The sequence below is a fragment of the Prionailurus bengalensis genome, chromosome F2 (genome assembly GCF_016509475.1).
Source record: "Prionailurus bengalensis isolate Pbe53 chromosome F2, Fcat_Pben_1.1_paternal_pri, whole genome shotgun sequence".
Lineage (NCBI taxonomy): Eukaryota > Metazoa > Chordata > Mammalia > Carnivora > Felidae > Prionailurus > Prionailurus bengalensis.
The window spans coordinates 46,696,487-46,712,409 of NC_057353.1; the positions used below are offsets into that span (position 1 = coordinate 46,696,487).

Below are 15,923 nucleotides of genomic sequence, written 5' to 3' on the forward strand. Positions count from 1 at the left end.
AGGGAAGAAAAAGCGTTTGTGGAAATAAAACTTGTTAAGTATTAGGATAAAACAGTACAAGTACTGACATGCTGATTTCACCATCAGCCACAGAGAAAGTGTAGATTTCAATTTGTGTGCAAATCTGAAGAATGTAGTTAGTGTGGTTGTTTTTCTTGAAAACTTTAAATAGGTCACTACCTTCTCTTATTATTTAGCAAACTCTTTAGCTGTTCATTGTACAAGTATTTCCTGCATCAAGTGGCTTACATTTTATTCAGCCACATTTGAGAGCACTTCTCCCTTTTAACGGGGCTACTTCAGTTAATTACTTTTCTCTTTCTTCTTCTTTATATATATATAATAAGTGGAGCCTAAGGGGGTCCATCCTAAGAGGTTAGATTTTATTACTCTTTTAAAAAGAGCATCCAGGGGCACCTGGGTGGCTCAGTCCATTAAGCATCCGACTTCAGCTCAGGTCATGATCTCGCGGTTTGGGAGTTCGAGCCCCACGGCGTTGGGCTCTGTGCTGACAGCTCAGAGACTGGAGCCTGCTTCAGATTCTGTGTCTCCTTCTCTCTCTGCCCCTTCCCCACTTGTGCTCTGTCTCTATCAAAAATAAGTAAATGTAAAAAAAAAAAAATTAAAAAGAGCATCCACAATTCTTTTATTGCTTTGATTTGCTATGCTATAATACATTTTGAATTCTTCAAATACCAAGGGGGGAGTGAATTTTATTTTCCCTGGGAAAATATTTTCAGTTCTAGAAGAATGAGAAGTAAGGGTAAAGTGCAACTATTTTCTTAGAAAAAAGCTGGAAAATCTAGGAAAGAGCAATGTTAAACTGAAGATGTCACCCATCTTCTTAGAAAGGACTCAATTTAAATGAAAATATTAGGGAACATTTCCAAATGTTTTCTGTTGCATTTTTAAAGATCGTATAACATTTTGCAAAAAAAAAATACGTTTATAAATGTCAACCAGGCTTTAGAATTTGTAATCATTTTTTAAAAATATTTTTAATTAATTATTATTTTTTTTTTTTTGAGAGAGAGAGAGAGAGAGCGCAAGTAAGCGTGAGCAGGAGAGAACCAGAGAGAGAGAGGGAGGCAGAGGATTCGAAGCAGGCTCTGCGCTGACAGCAGACAGCCTGATGCAGGGCTCAAACTCACAAACAGTGCACGCATGACCTGACCCAAAGCCGGAACCTTAACCGACTGAGCCACGCACGTACCCCTGTAATCATTTAAAAAAAAAATTTTTTTTAACGTTTATTTATTTATTTATTTTGAGACAGAGAGAGACAGAGCATGAACAGGGGAGGGTCAGAGAAAGAGGGAGACACAGAATCCGAAACAGGCTCCAGGCTCCGAGCTGTCGACACAGAGCCTGACGCGGGCTCAAACTCACAGACCGTGAGATCATGACCTGAGCTGAAGTCAGACGCTCAACCGACTGAGCCCCCCAGGAGCCCCTGTAATCATTTTTAAAACATAAACTGTACTGTCTTATTGGGATATGCTCATATCATGATGGCAACAAGGCAAATAGACAAGTTTCATATCTCAGTGTCTCTTTTTAGAGCTTGCCAGCAACCTTTGCAAGGAGTTACTAGGCCTTTATTGAAGAGACGCAGACTAGAAAAGCAAAGTTTAATCTTACACTGAGAAAAATTTATAGCCTTGAGAGCTTCTTTCACTCTATGGCTTCTTCCAACTGCTAACGGCATCTTAATTTGGCACGGTGGAAATTTCAAGAAGCTGTGAGTTCTTTCTAGAGACAAAACTGGAGAGCTTATTGAAGTTCATCGCTGCTATGTTGCAGACCTCTCAGGATCCTGACCTTATGAGGTAGTTTTTATGGTAAACCTGGAATCTTTCATTTGGGGGAAAGCAGAAATACAAGAATACAGAGTAGAGGGTTGGAGAGTTCTCAGCAACGTAAGGACACCTGTCTTGGAAAAATGGCTTGAATTCTAAAGACAGCTCCCAGAAGGCAGAGGAGCTCACTTCTGGGAGGTCACGTTCCTCCCTTGAGGACCAGCATTCATCAGTGTAGGTTAGTACAGGCTGATGGTGGGAACTTAACTGAAAAATATACACGGATAAGAGCACTTACCATTTCTGGATTCTCTGCAGCTAGCTTTACCGTCTTTTCTGAGATCATCTTTTTCAAGCAGCTACTCAGCAAAAAAGCCTGAAAATCCAGAAATAAAGAAGTGTCTCAGCTGAAGAGATCGTCTTTCTTCTCTCCTCACACCACAAGGCAGATTTTGAGCTCTGCTCTCCAAGAGTACACGTTTAAGAATTTAAATTTCTTTTTTAATTTCCATAAATTTACATACGATGCAATTAGCTAGTAGCCATACATTTTCTCAATTACATAGATATACTTACAGTAAATTTTTAAAAAGACAGAAAACTCATTACATTTACTAATCTTTTTCCCTCTTAAAACTCTCCCCTATTTTTTTCTTTGTAAGCTGCTCATGTCTTACAAGCAACAAATAATAAAAACTGCTTATTATTGTAATCAAATCAACCGATGATGGTCAATCTTATATTTAATCGTATGCATGATTATTGAGAGACCTATTACTAGGTATAAATAGTAACCTATTTGAAAGGGTATATTAACACCTTATGGCTTTTATGAACTAAAAAAAAATTTGTTTTTTTATCACTTTCTTATTTTTCTAGTATCTTTAATCACTCACTTTTAAGACTGATGGTTGCCCCCAATATCACTTGTGGCTTTTTGTTGGCTCGTCGTTGTTAGTGCCAAGACACAGACATTAGACATCTTGTCATACAAACGCTAGGGTTTCCTTTTTCCAAGATCTTCACCCCATGTGCCAATATAAGGTTCCCTACGATTTCCCCACTTGCTTCTTTCCCACGAATCCTCTTTCTCTTTTGTTCTGCTCTCAATTCTTGGCTTGTACCTTTCTCCTTTGGCCCTACGAAAGTTTGAGACAACAAAGCTCAAAGCTTGTGGTCACAGGACCTTAGCATAAGTTTGTGCTCAAGGATGGTCACTGCACTGGGGAGGGTGGGGGGGGATGATGGAGAGGAGAAGAAAGGGAAGAGAGAAAACCCAAGTCGGGATGGTAGCCAAAGCAGAGACCCTTGGAGGATAGGACATAGAAAGTAGAATTAGAGGGAGAATGGCTACATACAGACAGCGTCTCAAAGTCTTGCAGGACTGTAGAGCATGACAGGAATTTATTTTATTTAAGGGGAGAGAAAGGAAGTAGAGAAGAAAGGTACTGCTACCAATAAGGAAAAGAGTAACAGATGTGGGATTTATACACAAAAACAAATTTTGATTTCCTGGTTTAGCTAAGAACTAACCCTGTTTATCTGTGTACATATATAACCTACACAAAACCAGGGTATGAAATAGTTAAACAATATAATCTGAGTTGATACAGACAGGAGAGGTGTTTAATAATGCCCTGTCAAGTGTGAACCGATTCCATATTCCTATACAGTGTGCACAGATATGTACGTTAAGACTTAGCTATAAATCAGGTAGGATTTATTAAATATGAAGGCACTGAGCTTTTGTTTAAAGAATCTAGAAGATATTGGGGTCCAAGCCCTCATTTGTGTTTGCAAGGCAAACGAGCTGTATTTCTGCCTTTTGCATACATAGCTCTTGGGTACATATCAATAAATCCACACTCCAAAGGAAATAAGACCCTACTAGGAATCCTTTAAAAGAATGTTTATTATACTCTGTATAGTGGCTTCAACTCATGTGGTACAGACTAGATTAAGAGATGATAATAAAATTTAACTACTGCAGTTAGCATTCTAGGCAAGGGGAAATGATTTCACTGCCAAGATCTACCTTGCCTCTCTCCAAGTGACTGCAAACCATCCTACCATTTCCCTAAGGATGTTTCATATTCAAGGTGAAACTGAGGGCCCATCTCTTTAATCTAGACTTTGGTTAGCACTTCATGTTTTTCAGAGGACCTTGGTGTGTGGTATATCAGAATTTGCAACTATACGAGAGGTAGAGATTCTCAGGGACCTTTGGTTACCTGAAACCAGAATGCTCCCTGGAACTTAGTGAGATCACCATTGACTTAAGTTGAATGTAATGCTGCCACAAAGATTGCTTTGATATTTTGGTTTCGTTTTAGAATATCTGTAATTTTGATTCCAATTTGAAATAGCTTAAGTTAGTTCATAGAATTTTTCAATTGAATTTGTTGTTTAGAAAATGAAATCTTAAAATGTTTGCTCCAACTTTAATAGAAGACCTGGAGAGTTTGCTCCCCAACAGCTGTCTCCCCTCCCAGCAGAACCTTGATTTTGTCTGATGACAAAGTGCCCAGCTCATGCTTACTCTAAGCTGATCACAAATTCTGTTCTTTTTGGTAAATACTTGATTCCCAGACTCCCTTGCAGCTAGGAGTGGTCATGTGACCCAGCTCTGACCAATGAGACCTAATGGAAAGTCTGTGGGGGCTTCTGAGGCAAAGTTTTTGCCTTCTAGATAAAAGGGATAGCTTTTATGATAGGGATGTCAATCATCTACCTCTAGTATTCTTATTAAGTGTAGATGATAAAAATCTATATTGTCTGAGTCAGAGATCAATAAATCCAGCCCCTCACTTGTTTTTACAAACACATTTTTGTTGGAAAACAGCTGTACCCATTTGTTCACATATTGTCTGGGGCTACTTTTGCACTCCAACAACAGAGTTGAGTAGTTGCAACAGAGGCCATATGGATCCCAAAACTAAAATATTTATCATCTGGCCCTTTGAGAAAAAGTTCACCAGCCCTTGGTCTGAGCCACGATTAGTTGAGTCTTCTGTTATTTAGTAACTTAATGCATTTCCCAAATTGACATGAAGGCTGCAGTGACTAGTAGAATAAAACAAAAAATAAACAAATTAAGCAGTATTATAGGCCAAAAATGGAGTGTACAGTGTATTCTAGAACTCTGCTCTGGATGGGTTAGGATAATGTGCTTTGTTCACCCCAGCAGGCAAGAGAGCATTTCAGCACAGGGTCTCATGCTCTGTCCTGAGAACTCACCTGTTTGGTGTAAATAACAAACCATTGCCAACGACTGTCTTCACTATACTGAAATCTGAGCTCTAAGTTCTGGTTGAGAGTTCGCTGAGGTCCATCCACATCCAGCAGAGTTCCCTACAGAGGAAGAGAGATTATTTAATATTCAATAGAAAATCAGGTGGCTATTATGTGCCGGGCAAAATATCAAAACAAGTGATACTGTGGCTATTCCCAAGAAGCCAACAGTCTAGGAGGGGCTATGAAAGTAAGTCACCACAGTTTGCTATGTTAAGTATTACAAGGGAAGCAAACACAGGTCTATGGAAGGAAGTAGGATGGGCATGTAATCCAAAGGCAGGCTTCCTGAAGGGGGCTGGTATCTGAGCAGCAGCAGTAGAAAATTTCCAAGTTTGTTGTGGGTTTTTTGGGGTGGGGGGTGGCGATGGGGGTGGGGGCGGGGTTCTGGGGGCACAAGTGATTCCTAGTAGAAGAAATAACAAGTGCAAATGCACGAGGCAGGAGGGGACCTGGCACACTGGAAATGTGGCAAGAGATCAAGTGTGGCGCCGAAGCCCAGAATGCAAGACGTGTAGGGCCGTGAGAGAAGAGGCAGCCTGGGGCCAGATCCTGAAAGCTCTGTAGGAAGCAGCTTGGAGTTTTGCTATACAGCTTCTATCCTCCTTTCTCCTCGTAATGGAGTCTCATGCCCGTGGGAGAACCTCTCCTCTGCTGTGGCCATCTAGGTAGGACTGTCAGGGAATGTTGCCCTCCTGGAGGGGGGACACACATTACCCAAGTTCAGGGCAATTGGACAAATACTCTCTATGCCCCTTATTTGATTCCAGAGTGGAGAGATCCAAAGAGCAGGTCCTGATAAAGAATTCCGGTTTCCTAGAAACCTTGAGCTCCTTTGGTTCTTGACTTTCCTAAGCCTCTGCTTCAGCCTTTCCTTTAAATCAGTGGGTTTTCACGTATCCCTCCAATAAATTCTCTCTCTCTTTTTTTTTCCCCCTGGGGCCAGAAGTGTTGGTTTCTATTGCTGGCCACTAAAAAAAGCCCTAGCTGTTACAGGTTTTATAAGCTAAGTTAAGGAGTCTAAACTTCATCTTGAAGGCAGCAGACATGCATGAACAGATTTTAAAAGCTGGATAATCACACAGATTTATATTTTAGAAATATTGATCTGGGAGCAGCAGGGTAAAATATGAACTGAAAAATAGCTGTTTTCAGACACCGAACAACAGATAATCCAGTTCTGTCAACCCAAGGAGAAGGAAAACACATGAGGTGAGCCCTATCGTTACCCAGCTCACTGCCTGGAGGAGTTTCCAGAATGCAGTGCAGGGAAGGAGACTCAAACCGAGCCCAGAGGTCTTGCTGAGTTGAGGAGAAGGAGATAAGAGTTTGAAGTTGAGTTTAGAATTTGTGGAGAAAAGGACCAAAGACAAGGACTGATACAGGCAAAGAGCTTCCGAGAGCTCTTTTCAGATCTTTGGTTGAACAATGATCTGTGCCTGTGTGGAGAGGACCCTCGTACACAGCAGGTGGATATACAAAATGGAGCAGACTATTTGGAAAACAGCCTAGAAGTTCCTCACAAAGTTCAACATAAAAATACCCCTATGGTACTGGCAATTCCACTCCTAATCATATACCCAAGAGAAATGAGAGCCTATGTCCACATAAAAACTGGTACACAAATGTTCATAGCAACATAACTCATAACAACCAAAAGATAGAAACAACCCAAATGTCCATTAATGAATGAATGAATAAACAAAATTCGGTATAGCCATACAGCAAGATATTATTTGACCACGAAAAGGATAAAGTGTTGATACATGCTGTGATAGGGTAAACTGTGGAAATATTATGCTAAGTAAAGGAAGCCAGTCATAAAGATCATATATGATTCCATGAATAATGAAATATTCAGGGGCGCCTAGGCGCCTCGGTCGGCTAAGTGGCCAACTCTTCATTTTGACAGGTTACGATCTTGTGGTTTGTGAGATCAAGCCTCGCGTCAGGCTCTGTGCTGCCAGCGTGGAGCCTGCTTGGGATTCTCTCTCTCCCTCTCTCTCTGCCCCTGCCCTACTCAGGTGCATGCGTGCGTACGTTCTTTCTCTCAAAATAAATAAATACACTTAAAAATAATAATGAAATATTCAGAATGGGTCCATCTATCAAGACAAGCAGATTAGTACCTTCTTAGGGCTGATAGAATGGGGACACAGATGTGAGCTAAGGGGCATGGGGGCTTCTTTTTGAGGTGATGAACATACTCTAAAATTTATTATGGTGATGGATGTGAAACTCTGTGAACGTAGGAAATTCCCCCGAATTGTACACTTCACACAAGTGAATTGCGTGGTATGTAGGTTATATCTTGATAAAGCGGTTACAAAGGAACACAATGACTGTGTGGTACCGGTGGAGGGACAGACACATACACCATAGAATACAATAGAGAACCCTGAAATAAGTCCACACACATGTGCCCAACTGATATCCGACAAAGGTGCAAAAGCAATTCAGTTAAAGGGCAGCCTTTGCAGCAAAAGGCGTCAGAGCAAGTGCCCTTCCGCAGGCAGGAAAGGGAACGTGGTTCTGAGTTTCACACCCTCTATGAAAACTAACTCAGAGTGAGTCATGGGCTTAAATGTATGACCTATAACTATAACACCTTTAGGAAAAAAAACTCTAAGAAAAAATCTTCAGGATCTAGGGTTTGGCAAAGAGTTCCTAGACTTGACACTGAAAAGCACGGTCTATAAAAGGAAAAACTGATGGATTAGACTTCATCAAATTAAAAACTTTTGCTCGGCAAAAGTCCCTGTTAAGAGGATGAAAAACTACAGAGTGAGAGAAAATATTTGCAGGCCACATATCCAACAAAAGACTAGTATCTACAATGTATGGAATACTCTTAAAATAGCAGTAAAAAAAACCCACAACTCAATTAGAAAATAGGCAAAAGATATGAAAAACAAATTTCACCAAAGAAGATATACAGATGGCAAATAAGCACATGAAAAGGCGGTCAACATTATCAGCCATGAGGGAAATGCAAATGAAAATCACAATGAAATATCATTACACACGAAAATAAAACCAGTGACATCAAATGCTGATGAGGACGCAGAAAAACAAGATGGCTCGTATATCACTGGTGGGAATGAAAATTAGCACAGACACCTTGAAAACTCTTCAGTCTTTAAAAAAACTAAACATGCAACTCCCATATAACCTAGCAGTTGCACTCCTGAGTTTATGCCAGAGAAATGGAGATTTGTGCTCCAAAACATATATACGAACATTTACACGAGCTTTATTCATAACAGCTAAAAACTGGAAACAACCAGATACGTTTTATTGGGTGAATGGTTAAATAAATCTCGTCCGTTCCATACCATGGAATACTGCTCAGCAATAAAAAGAAACAAACTACTGATATAAACAACAATCTGAATGGATTACCAAAGAATTACGCCAAGTAAAGAAAAGCCAGTCCTAAAGGCTACATGCCATATGATTCCATTACAGAACATTTTTAAGGGAATCAGTTCCTTGTTTTTGTTTATATTTTTACATCCTAAATATAGTCAATTCTTATTATTCACAGTAGTCGTGTTCTATGAAGCCACTGTACATAGTGAAATACTGAACACTGAATCATTGTTCCAGGGGAAATACGGGGCCAGGTTCCTGCAAACGTGTGGCTACAACATTTTCATCTACTGATCAATACATAACTGTTTTATGAGTGTTTCTGTTTTTTAATAAAGAGCTTGATTGAGGTATACCTGATGTAAAAAAAAAAAAAACCACTGAACATGTTTAATATACACAATTTTTTTTAAATTTTTTTTTAACGTTTTATTTATTTTTGAGACACAGAGAGACAGAGCATGAACGGGGGAGAGGCAGAGAGAGGGGGAGACACAGAATGGAAGCAGGCTCCAGGCTCTGAGCCATCAGCCCAGAGCCCGACGCGGGGCTCAAACTCACGGACCGCGAGATCGTGACCTGAGCTGAAGTCGGACGCTCAACCGACTGAGCCACCCAGGCGCCCCTAATATACACAATTTAATGAGTTTGGACATATGGGTACAGTCATGAAACCATCACCACAATCAAGGTAATGAATATATCCGTCACCTCCAAAGTTTTACCTAACACTCCCGAAATCACACAATTATAGAAATGGCAAACAGATCAGTGGTTTGTTGGGGCTAAGGAGAGGTGTGGTGAGAGAAAGTGGGTAGAGCTATAAGTGAAGGGTTCTTGTGATGATGAAAATGTTCCAACTCTTGGGGCGCCTGGGTGGCTCAGTCGGTTAAGCGTCCGACTTCAGCCAGGTCACGATCTCGCGGTCCGGGAGTTCGAGCCCCGCGTCAGGCTCTGGGCTGATGGCTCAGAGCCTGGAGCCTGTTTCCGATTCTGTGTCTCCCTCTCTCTCTGCCCCTCCCCCGTTCATGCTCTGTCTCTCTCTGTCCCAAAAATAAATAAACGTTGAAAAAAATTAAAAAAAAAAAAAGAAAAGAAAATGTTCCAACTCTTGACTGTATCAATGCCAATATTGTGGTGTTGATATTGTTTGTACTGTAGTTTTGCAAGACATAACAACTGGAGAAAAGTGGGGGGAAACTACACAGGATCTCTGTACCATTTCTCACAGCTGCGTGCAAACCTACAATTACGTCAAAATTAAAAGTTTAACTGAAAAGATTCAACTGTTTAAAAGCAAAAATAATTATGGGGAGCCTGAGTGGCTCAATCGGTTAAGCGTCTGACTTCAGCTCAGGTCATGATCTCACGGTTCGTGGGTTCGAGCCCCGTGTAGGGCTCTGTGCTGACAGCTCAGAGCCTGGAGCCTGCTTCAGATTCTGTGTCTCCCTCTCTTTCTGCCCCTCCCCTGCTCAAGCTCTCTCTCTCTCTCTCTCTCTCTCTCTCAAAAATAAACATTAAAAATTTTTGAAAAATAAAAGCAGAAGTAATTATAATGTAGCATGAGGTTATGTATACATGTCAAAATAAAGTATGACAATATTACAAAAGGGGAAATAGAAGTAGACTATTGTAAGGTTTTTTTATACTTTGCAAAGTGGTATAATGATTAAAAGTAGAATGTAATAAGTTAAAAAAGTACTTTATAAACTCTAAAGTAACCATAAATAAATGAAAGGACATAGCTTAAAAATGGTATATATAAATGGAATCATAAAATACTTAGTTTCATCAAAAGGTAGGAAAAGAGGGAAAAAAACGGGTAAAACTCAAAGCAATAGATAAATCCACAATTGCGTTTGAAGGTGTTAACCTTCTTCTCTCAATAACTGACAGAACAAGTAGAAAATACATAAAGATGCAGGCGATTTAAACACTATCAACTGGTTGATCTAATTGACACTTCTGGAATATTCCACCCAATAGTGGCAGAATACACATACACACTTTTCAACAGCGCATGGAACATTTACCAAGACAGACCCGATTCGGAGCCACAACACAAGTTCCCATCAATGTAAAAGACTGAAATCATATGCCGATAATGTCAAGATTGCTGGTTTGACATTTAGCAGGTGGTGGTTGAAGTCCTGTTTACCAAGATGGGGAACATAGGAGGAAGGTCTCTAGGATGGGCATGAGAGGGGAAGGGCGAGTCTGGTTTGGGGAAAGGCCGAGTTTGAGATGCCTGTGAGACAGCTGGTGAAGATGTCCAGAAGGCGTTAGGAAATAATGGACGTTTCGACAGGGACGTGGATAACTGCTTTCAGGGAAGACATAGACGAAAGATGGAAATGGAACCCCAGGAGAAGCCAGCACTTCAGAAGTGCTCAGAGGAAGAAGCAGACCCAAAACTGGTGGGGGGGGGCGGGGGGTGAGGAGGGGAGGGAATTTTGAGAAGGAAGAAATGGTTGACAGAGTCAAATGCCACAGAGAGGTCTAGTATCGTGCCGGCCAAAAACTCCCCGTGGATTCCATGGATTTAGCAACTGGGGGTCACGGTTGCTCTAATAGTGTTTCACCTCTACTAGTTAATCTGGCTTCCCACGTAAAGGGGATAATCCCACTCAGCTCACTGAGTTATTTCGAGAATTGAATTGAATACCAGATGTGGCAGCATCCGGGAGAGCACCCGGGACAAAGCAGGCACTCAATAAATCTGATCACAGGGTTTCTTCTGGGAGGAGACGGCAGTGGCAGGATGATGCCAGGGATCCTTGAGAAGAGCTCTCTACTGGTCGGCGTCCAGTTTCCGAGGGTAAAGATCTCGTCAGTACTGAGGATGTAGTGAGTACTCAATAAGCAGTAGCCATTGTTTCTATGGGCTGTATCACAAGAGCCACCCTTCCGGCAGTAGAGGAGCCTGCTGCTGCAAAGTGGAGAGACGGGCGTCTCTACCGCTATGGTTGGGACCCTCGTACCAGCCCGTTGACAGGTTTTACCTTAGGTGATGCTTAACATGGCTTAGATGCCAGCCCACTCAAGAGAGTGATACAAATGGCAGGCCTATGTCCCTAGTCCCAACTTTGTCACCCCCGAACACTAGGATCCTGAAACCACGGGTTGAGACCTTAAATCCTGGGGAAGGCAAAGTGCCAAGATACTTACGAGGAAAGTGACCTTCCAGCACTTCACTCTGCTCATCTGGAAGATGATTTCCTGGGTCTGGTTATCAGGCAGGGTTATGCAGCAGCTGATCTCATCATTGCCGACAGAAAGGACGGCCCCACAGCCCGGTTCCGGGTAGTCACAGGTACAGGGATCCAGCTGCAGGTATCCATAGTGCCGTACCTCTTGGGACAGCTCCAAAAACTGCGCGGGGTGGGCGGGGGCAGGTCGGAAGAAGCAAAAGACGACTTGAAAAAGGGAACAGCCTCATGCCGGAAGCTACTGCCATTCTAGGAGCACACATGGGACGGAGTCACCGTGAAAGTGCCTTTTTTTCTGATGATACAACTGAAGACGGTGTCCCTTGTGCTCCCTGACACTAAGGCCTGGGGAAGTTCACGGTGTGTCCCGCCAGGGCTGGGACCATTTCTGCCTCATTCACCATTGTGTCTCTTCTGTTGCAGTGCTCGGCACATAGTGGGAGTGAAAATATTCAGGGAGTGAACGATGAATGGAGACGAATAGAGTGAACCAAATGAAGGAGTAGATATGATTCTATCTCAGCAGGTTACAACAGCAAAATACACAAAAAGTGTATATTTAAAATGCTGTTGGGGCACCTGGCTGGCTCAGTGCCTACAGCATGTGATTCCTGATCTCAGGGTCTTGAGTTCAAGCCCCATGTTGGGTGTGGAGCCTCCTCAAAAAAAATTTTTTTTGTTTTTAACTAAGCTGAGGTCTATGTAGGAAGAACACAGTTTTTACAGTCTGCTCTATATGATGAATATATGAATTGTCGGAGGAAGAGATTTTGCGAATGGCAATGAAATGAGAGAGTGAGTCTGCTTTCTAAGTAGGGTTACAGACGGCCCCAAAGTATCAAGGGAACACCTTTATGTGACTTTTAAGGTTTAGCTTTCCCTCTGCTTCTGACTTGGCTTAAGGACAGAGGATAGTTGCAGTTCACAAGTGTGGTCCAGGCACCCTGTCCTGACAACATCTATTCCTAGGACTTTTCATTTTTGTAACACAAAGTGTTATTATTAACCCCTGCTTCTAACTAAGCTGATATTAGCTTGGGGACCTCTCTCGATCTTGTTCTTCCAGCTTTCGCCAGGGTCCTGCCTGATGTTGTGCGAGAGGCGCGCTCAGAAAAAGCCGTTCTCACTTTAACACGTGGTCAAAGAAGAAAGAAGATCACTCAGTGACAACCTGGCACTTTCCAGATCCGTTTTTGAAGGGGGGCCAAGTCCCTTCAAGGACCACATGAAGCACTCTCTGATAAGGTGAAATGTGCTGAGACATGAGCAGTGAGGGAGAGCTGACTGTTCATACGAGGTAGGAGACATACTTGAGGCTCCTGTCCCTTCCAGCCACACGTCCTCACACCAGCTCATTGTGCTTCATTTATTTGGCTTAGAAGCTGCATGAAGTTGCCAGGCCTCCTCCCCTTGGGTCAGTGGGAAACATCAGAAATGACAGGTCCTGGGGCGCCTGGGTGGCGCAGTCGGTTAAGCGTCCAACTTCAGCCAGGTCACGATCTCGCGGTCCGTGAGTTCGAGCCCCGCGTCGGGCTCTGGGCTGATGGCCCGGAGCCTGGAGCCTGTTTCCGATTCTGTGTCTCCCTCTCTCTCTGCCCCTCCCCCGTTCATGCTCTGTCTCTCTCTGTCCCAAAAATAAATAAACGTTGAAAAAAAAATTAAAAAAAAAAAAAAAAAGAAATGACAGGTCCTGAGTAGATGCACTGCGTGCGGGGGTGGGGCGGGGGCGGAGTTATCTTGCCACAGAGCAGAAAGAGTAGTTTCAAGCTCTTGCTATAATAGTTTCTTCTTTTTTATATGATACAAGCCCTTATTGCTTGGTAACACCTTTAAAAACTTTTTTTTTTATAATCGGCTCTTGGCTGCGATCTTCTAAAAGAGCGTAAGTATTTAAAAGTTAAGCTCCACAGGGCGCCCGGGTGGCTCAGTTGGTCAAGCATCCGATTTCGGCTCAGGTCATGATCTCCTGGTTACTGAGTCTGAGCCTCGTGTCAGGCTCTACGCTGACAGTGTGGAGCCTGCTTAGGATTCTCTCTCTCTCCGTCTCTCTCCTTCTCTCCCTCCCTCCCTCTTTCAAAATAAATAAACATTCAAAAAAATAATAACAGTTAAGCTCCATTTCTGTAGAAAGTCAGCGATGAATACGTCAGCCATTCAAATGCTTGTTGGGATTTGTCATTCGAGAAGCAGGTAATGTTACTGACTTTACGAAAACTAAGAGGAATCTGCAAGGATTCGTTTTTTTTTTTTTTAATGTTTTAATGTTTATTCATTTTTGAGAGAGAGTGAGACAGAGCGCGAGTGGGGGAGGGGCAGAGAGAGAGGGAGACACAGAATCGGAAACAGGCTCCAGGCTCTGAGCCATCGGCCCAGAGCCCAACGCGGAGCTCGAACTCACGGACCGCGAGATCGTGACCTGAGCCGAAGTCGGATGCTCAACCGACTGAGCCACCCAGGCGCCCCAAGGATTAGTTTTTTTTAAAGAAAATTAGTTTCTTTAAGAAACTTACACCTGAAAAAACATAATTTAACATACGTAACTGCAGAAGGTATGTCCACATATTTTCATTTAGATCGAGGGTTGGCAAACTTTTCTGTAAACAGCCATGTAGTAAACATTTTCAGTTTTGTGGGTATACAGTGTCCATTGTAACTACTTGCCTCTACAATTCTAGCACAAACAGGTTTAGACAGTACAAAAATGAATGAGCATGGCCGTGTGCCAATAAAACTTCATTTACAAAAACAGTGGTCCATGGGCTGTAGTTAGCCTATGATTTAGATCAACGAGTTCCTCCTTTAAATTAATTCCACTCATTTGCAACTCCAGGTTTTCTTGCACATGTACATAAAGTAAAGCAATAGTTGTTACCATGATGGCTCTATTAGCAGGAGAAGAACATCACAAACACTTAAATAATGCCAGTTTGATGTCAGTATCCTTAGATGCTTCAAGAGAGTATCGGTTAAATTCATTTGAATCGTGGTTCAGATTTTTTCATCTAATTCATACACTCAAAGTAAACTTTTTATTTTTTTATTAAAAAACTTGTTAATGTTTTTATTTATTTTTGAGAGAGAGAGAGAGAGAGAGACAGAGCACAAGCAGGGGAGGGGCAGAGAGAGGGAGACACAGAACCCGAAGCAGGCTCCAGGCTCTGAGCTGTCAGCACAGAGCCTGATGTAGGGCTCAAACCCATGAATTGTGAGATCATGGCCTGAGCCAAAGTCAGATGCTCAACCTACTGAGCCACCCAGGTGCCCCGCTCAAAGTAAAGCTTTTTCAAGATGACTATGACAGATAATATAGTAAAATCAGGTAAAACACTCATCATAGATGTAAAATGTGTTTTGTGTCAAAAATACGAATACAGATTTTGGTAGAGTATAGCACACGGTAAGCACGATATTCCTACTAAATCGTTAAATCAAAAAGTTGATGGAACAGGAATGAATCTCAGTTAGAATCTCTAACTGTATCCAAAGTAGCTGATATATCCAATTACATCCAAATAATCTATCCTTCAAAATAAACACTGTAATTGTCAAAATTTACAAATACACAGAGAAATTGAACTCCAAACTTTTTGTGACAAAGCTGAGGTGGAATGCCAAGGAAGGAAAATATTATATCGTGGAAGTATATGCTTTTTCCTTTTTTTTTTTTTCTTCTTTTCCTGCCTGTCAGTAAAATTCTCAAAATATCTGAGCTTTTGAAGAATTACTTTCTATAGCAATGTGGGTATAAATGAGTCCTCTACATTTTAGTTGCACTTTGTTTGCACTCAGTGAGTGAATGTTGGCAAAGCCTAGAGAATAAAGAAGACAACACAATGAAGCAGGGTCCATTTCTTCTGTTAAAATATGCCGTTTGTCAGACTCGTCTCGCTGCTTGGGGACAGGGGGGAGTGTGAGTTGGTACCATCTTTATGGAAGCTTTAAAAACAGACTGTTAGAAATATATTCTAAGGAATAATGGAGTATGTACTCAAAGACAGAGGATGGGGCGCCTGGGTGGCTCAGTCGGTTGGGCAGCCGACTTCGGCTCAGGTCACGATCTCACACTCTGTGAGTTCGAGCCCCGCATCGGGCTCTGTGCTGACCGCTCAGAGCCTGGAGCCTGTTTCAGATTCTGTGTCTCCCTCTCTCTCTGCCCCTCCCCCATTCATGCTCTGTCTCTCTCTGTCTCAAAAATAAATAAACGTTAAAAAAAAAAAAAAAAGAGGATGCCGGCCACGGTGCTCAGGGACCT

General features: G+C 42.1%; 1 protein-coding gene across 1 annotated transcript in view; it reads right to left on the reverse strand.

The window, feature by feature from the left end:
- The window catches only part of SNX31 (sorting nexin 31), a 71,191-nt gene that overhangs the window by 7,410 nt on the left and 47,858 nt on the right, over nt 1-15,923 (reverse strand). The window contains exons 10-12 of the mRNA XM_043601477.1: nt 11,631-11,834; nt 5,037-5,150; nt 2,098-2,175 (exon numbers count right to left, since the gene is read on the reverse strand). Of these exons, the coding sequence (XP_043457412.1) occupies nt 2,098-2,175; nt 5,037-5,150; nt 11,631-11,834 (396 nt within the window). The remainder of the gene's footprint in view (nt 1-2,097; nt 2,176-5,036; nt 5,151-11,630; nt 11,835-15,923) is intronic.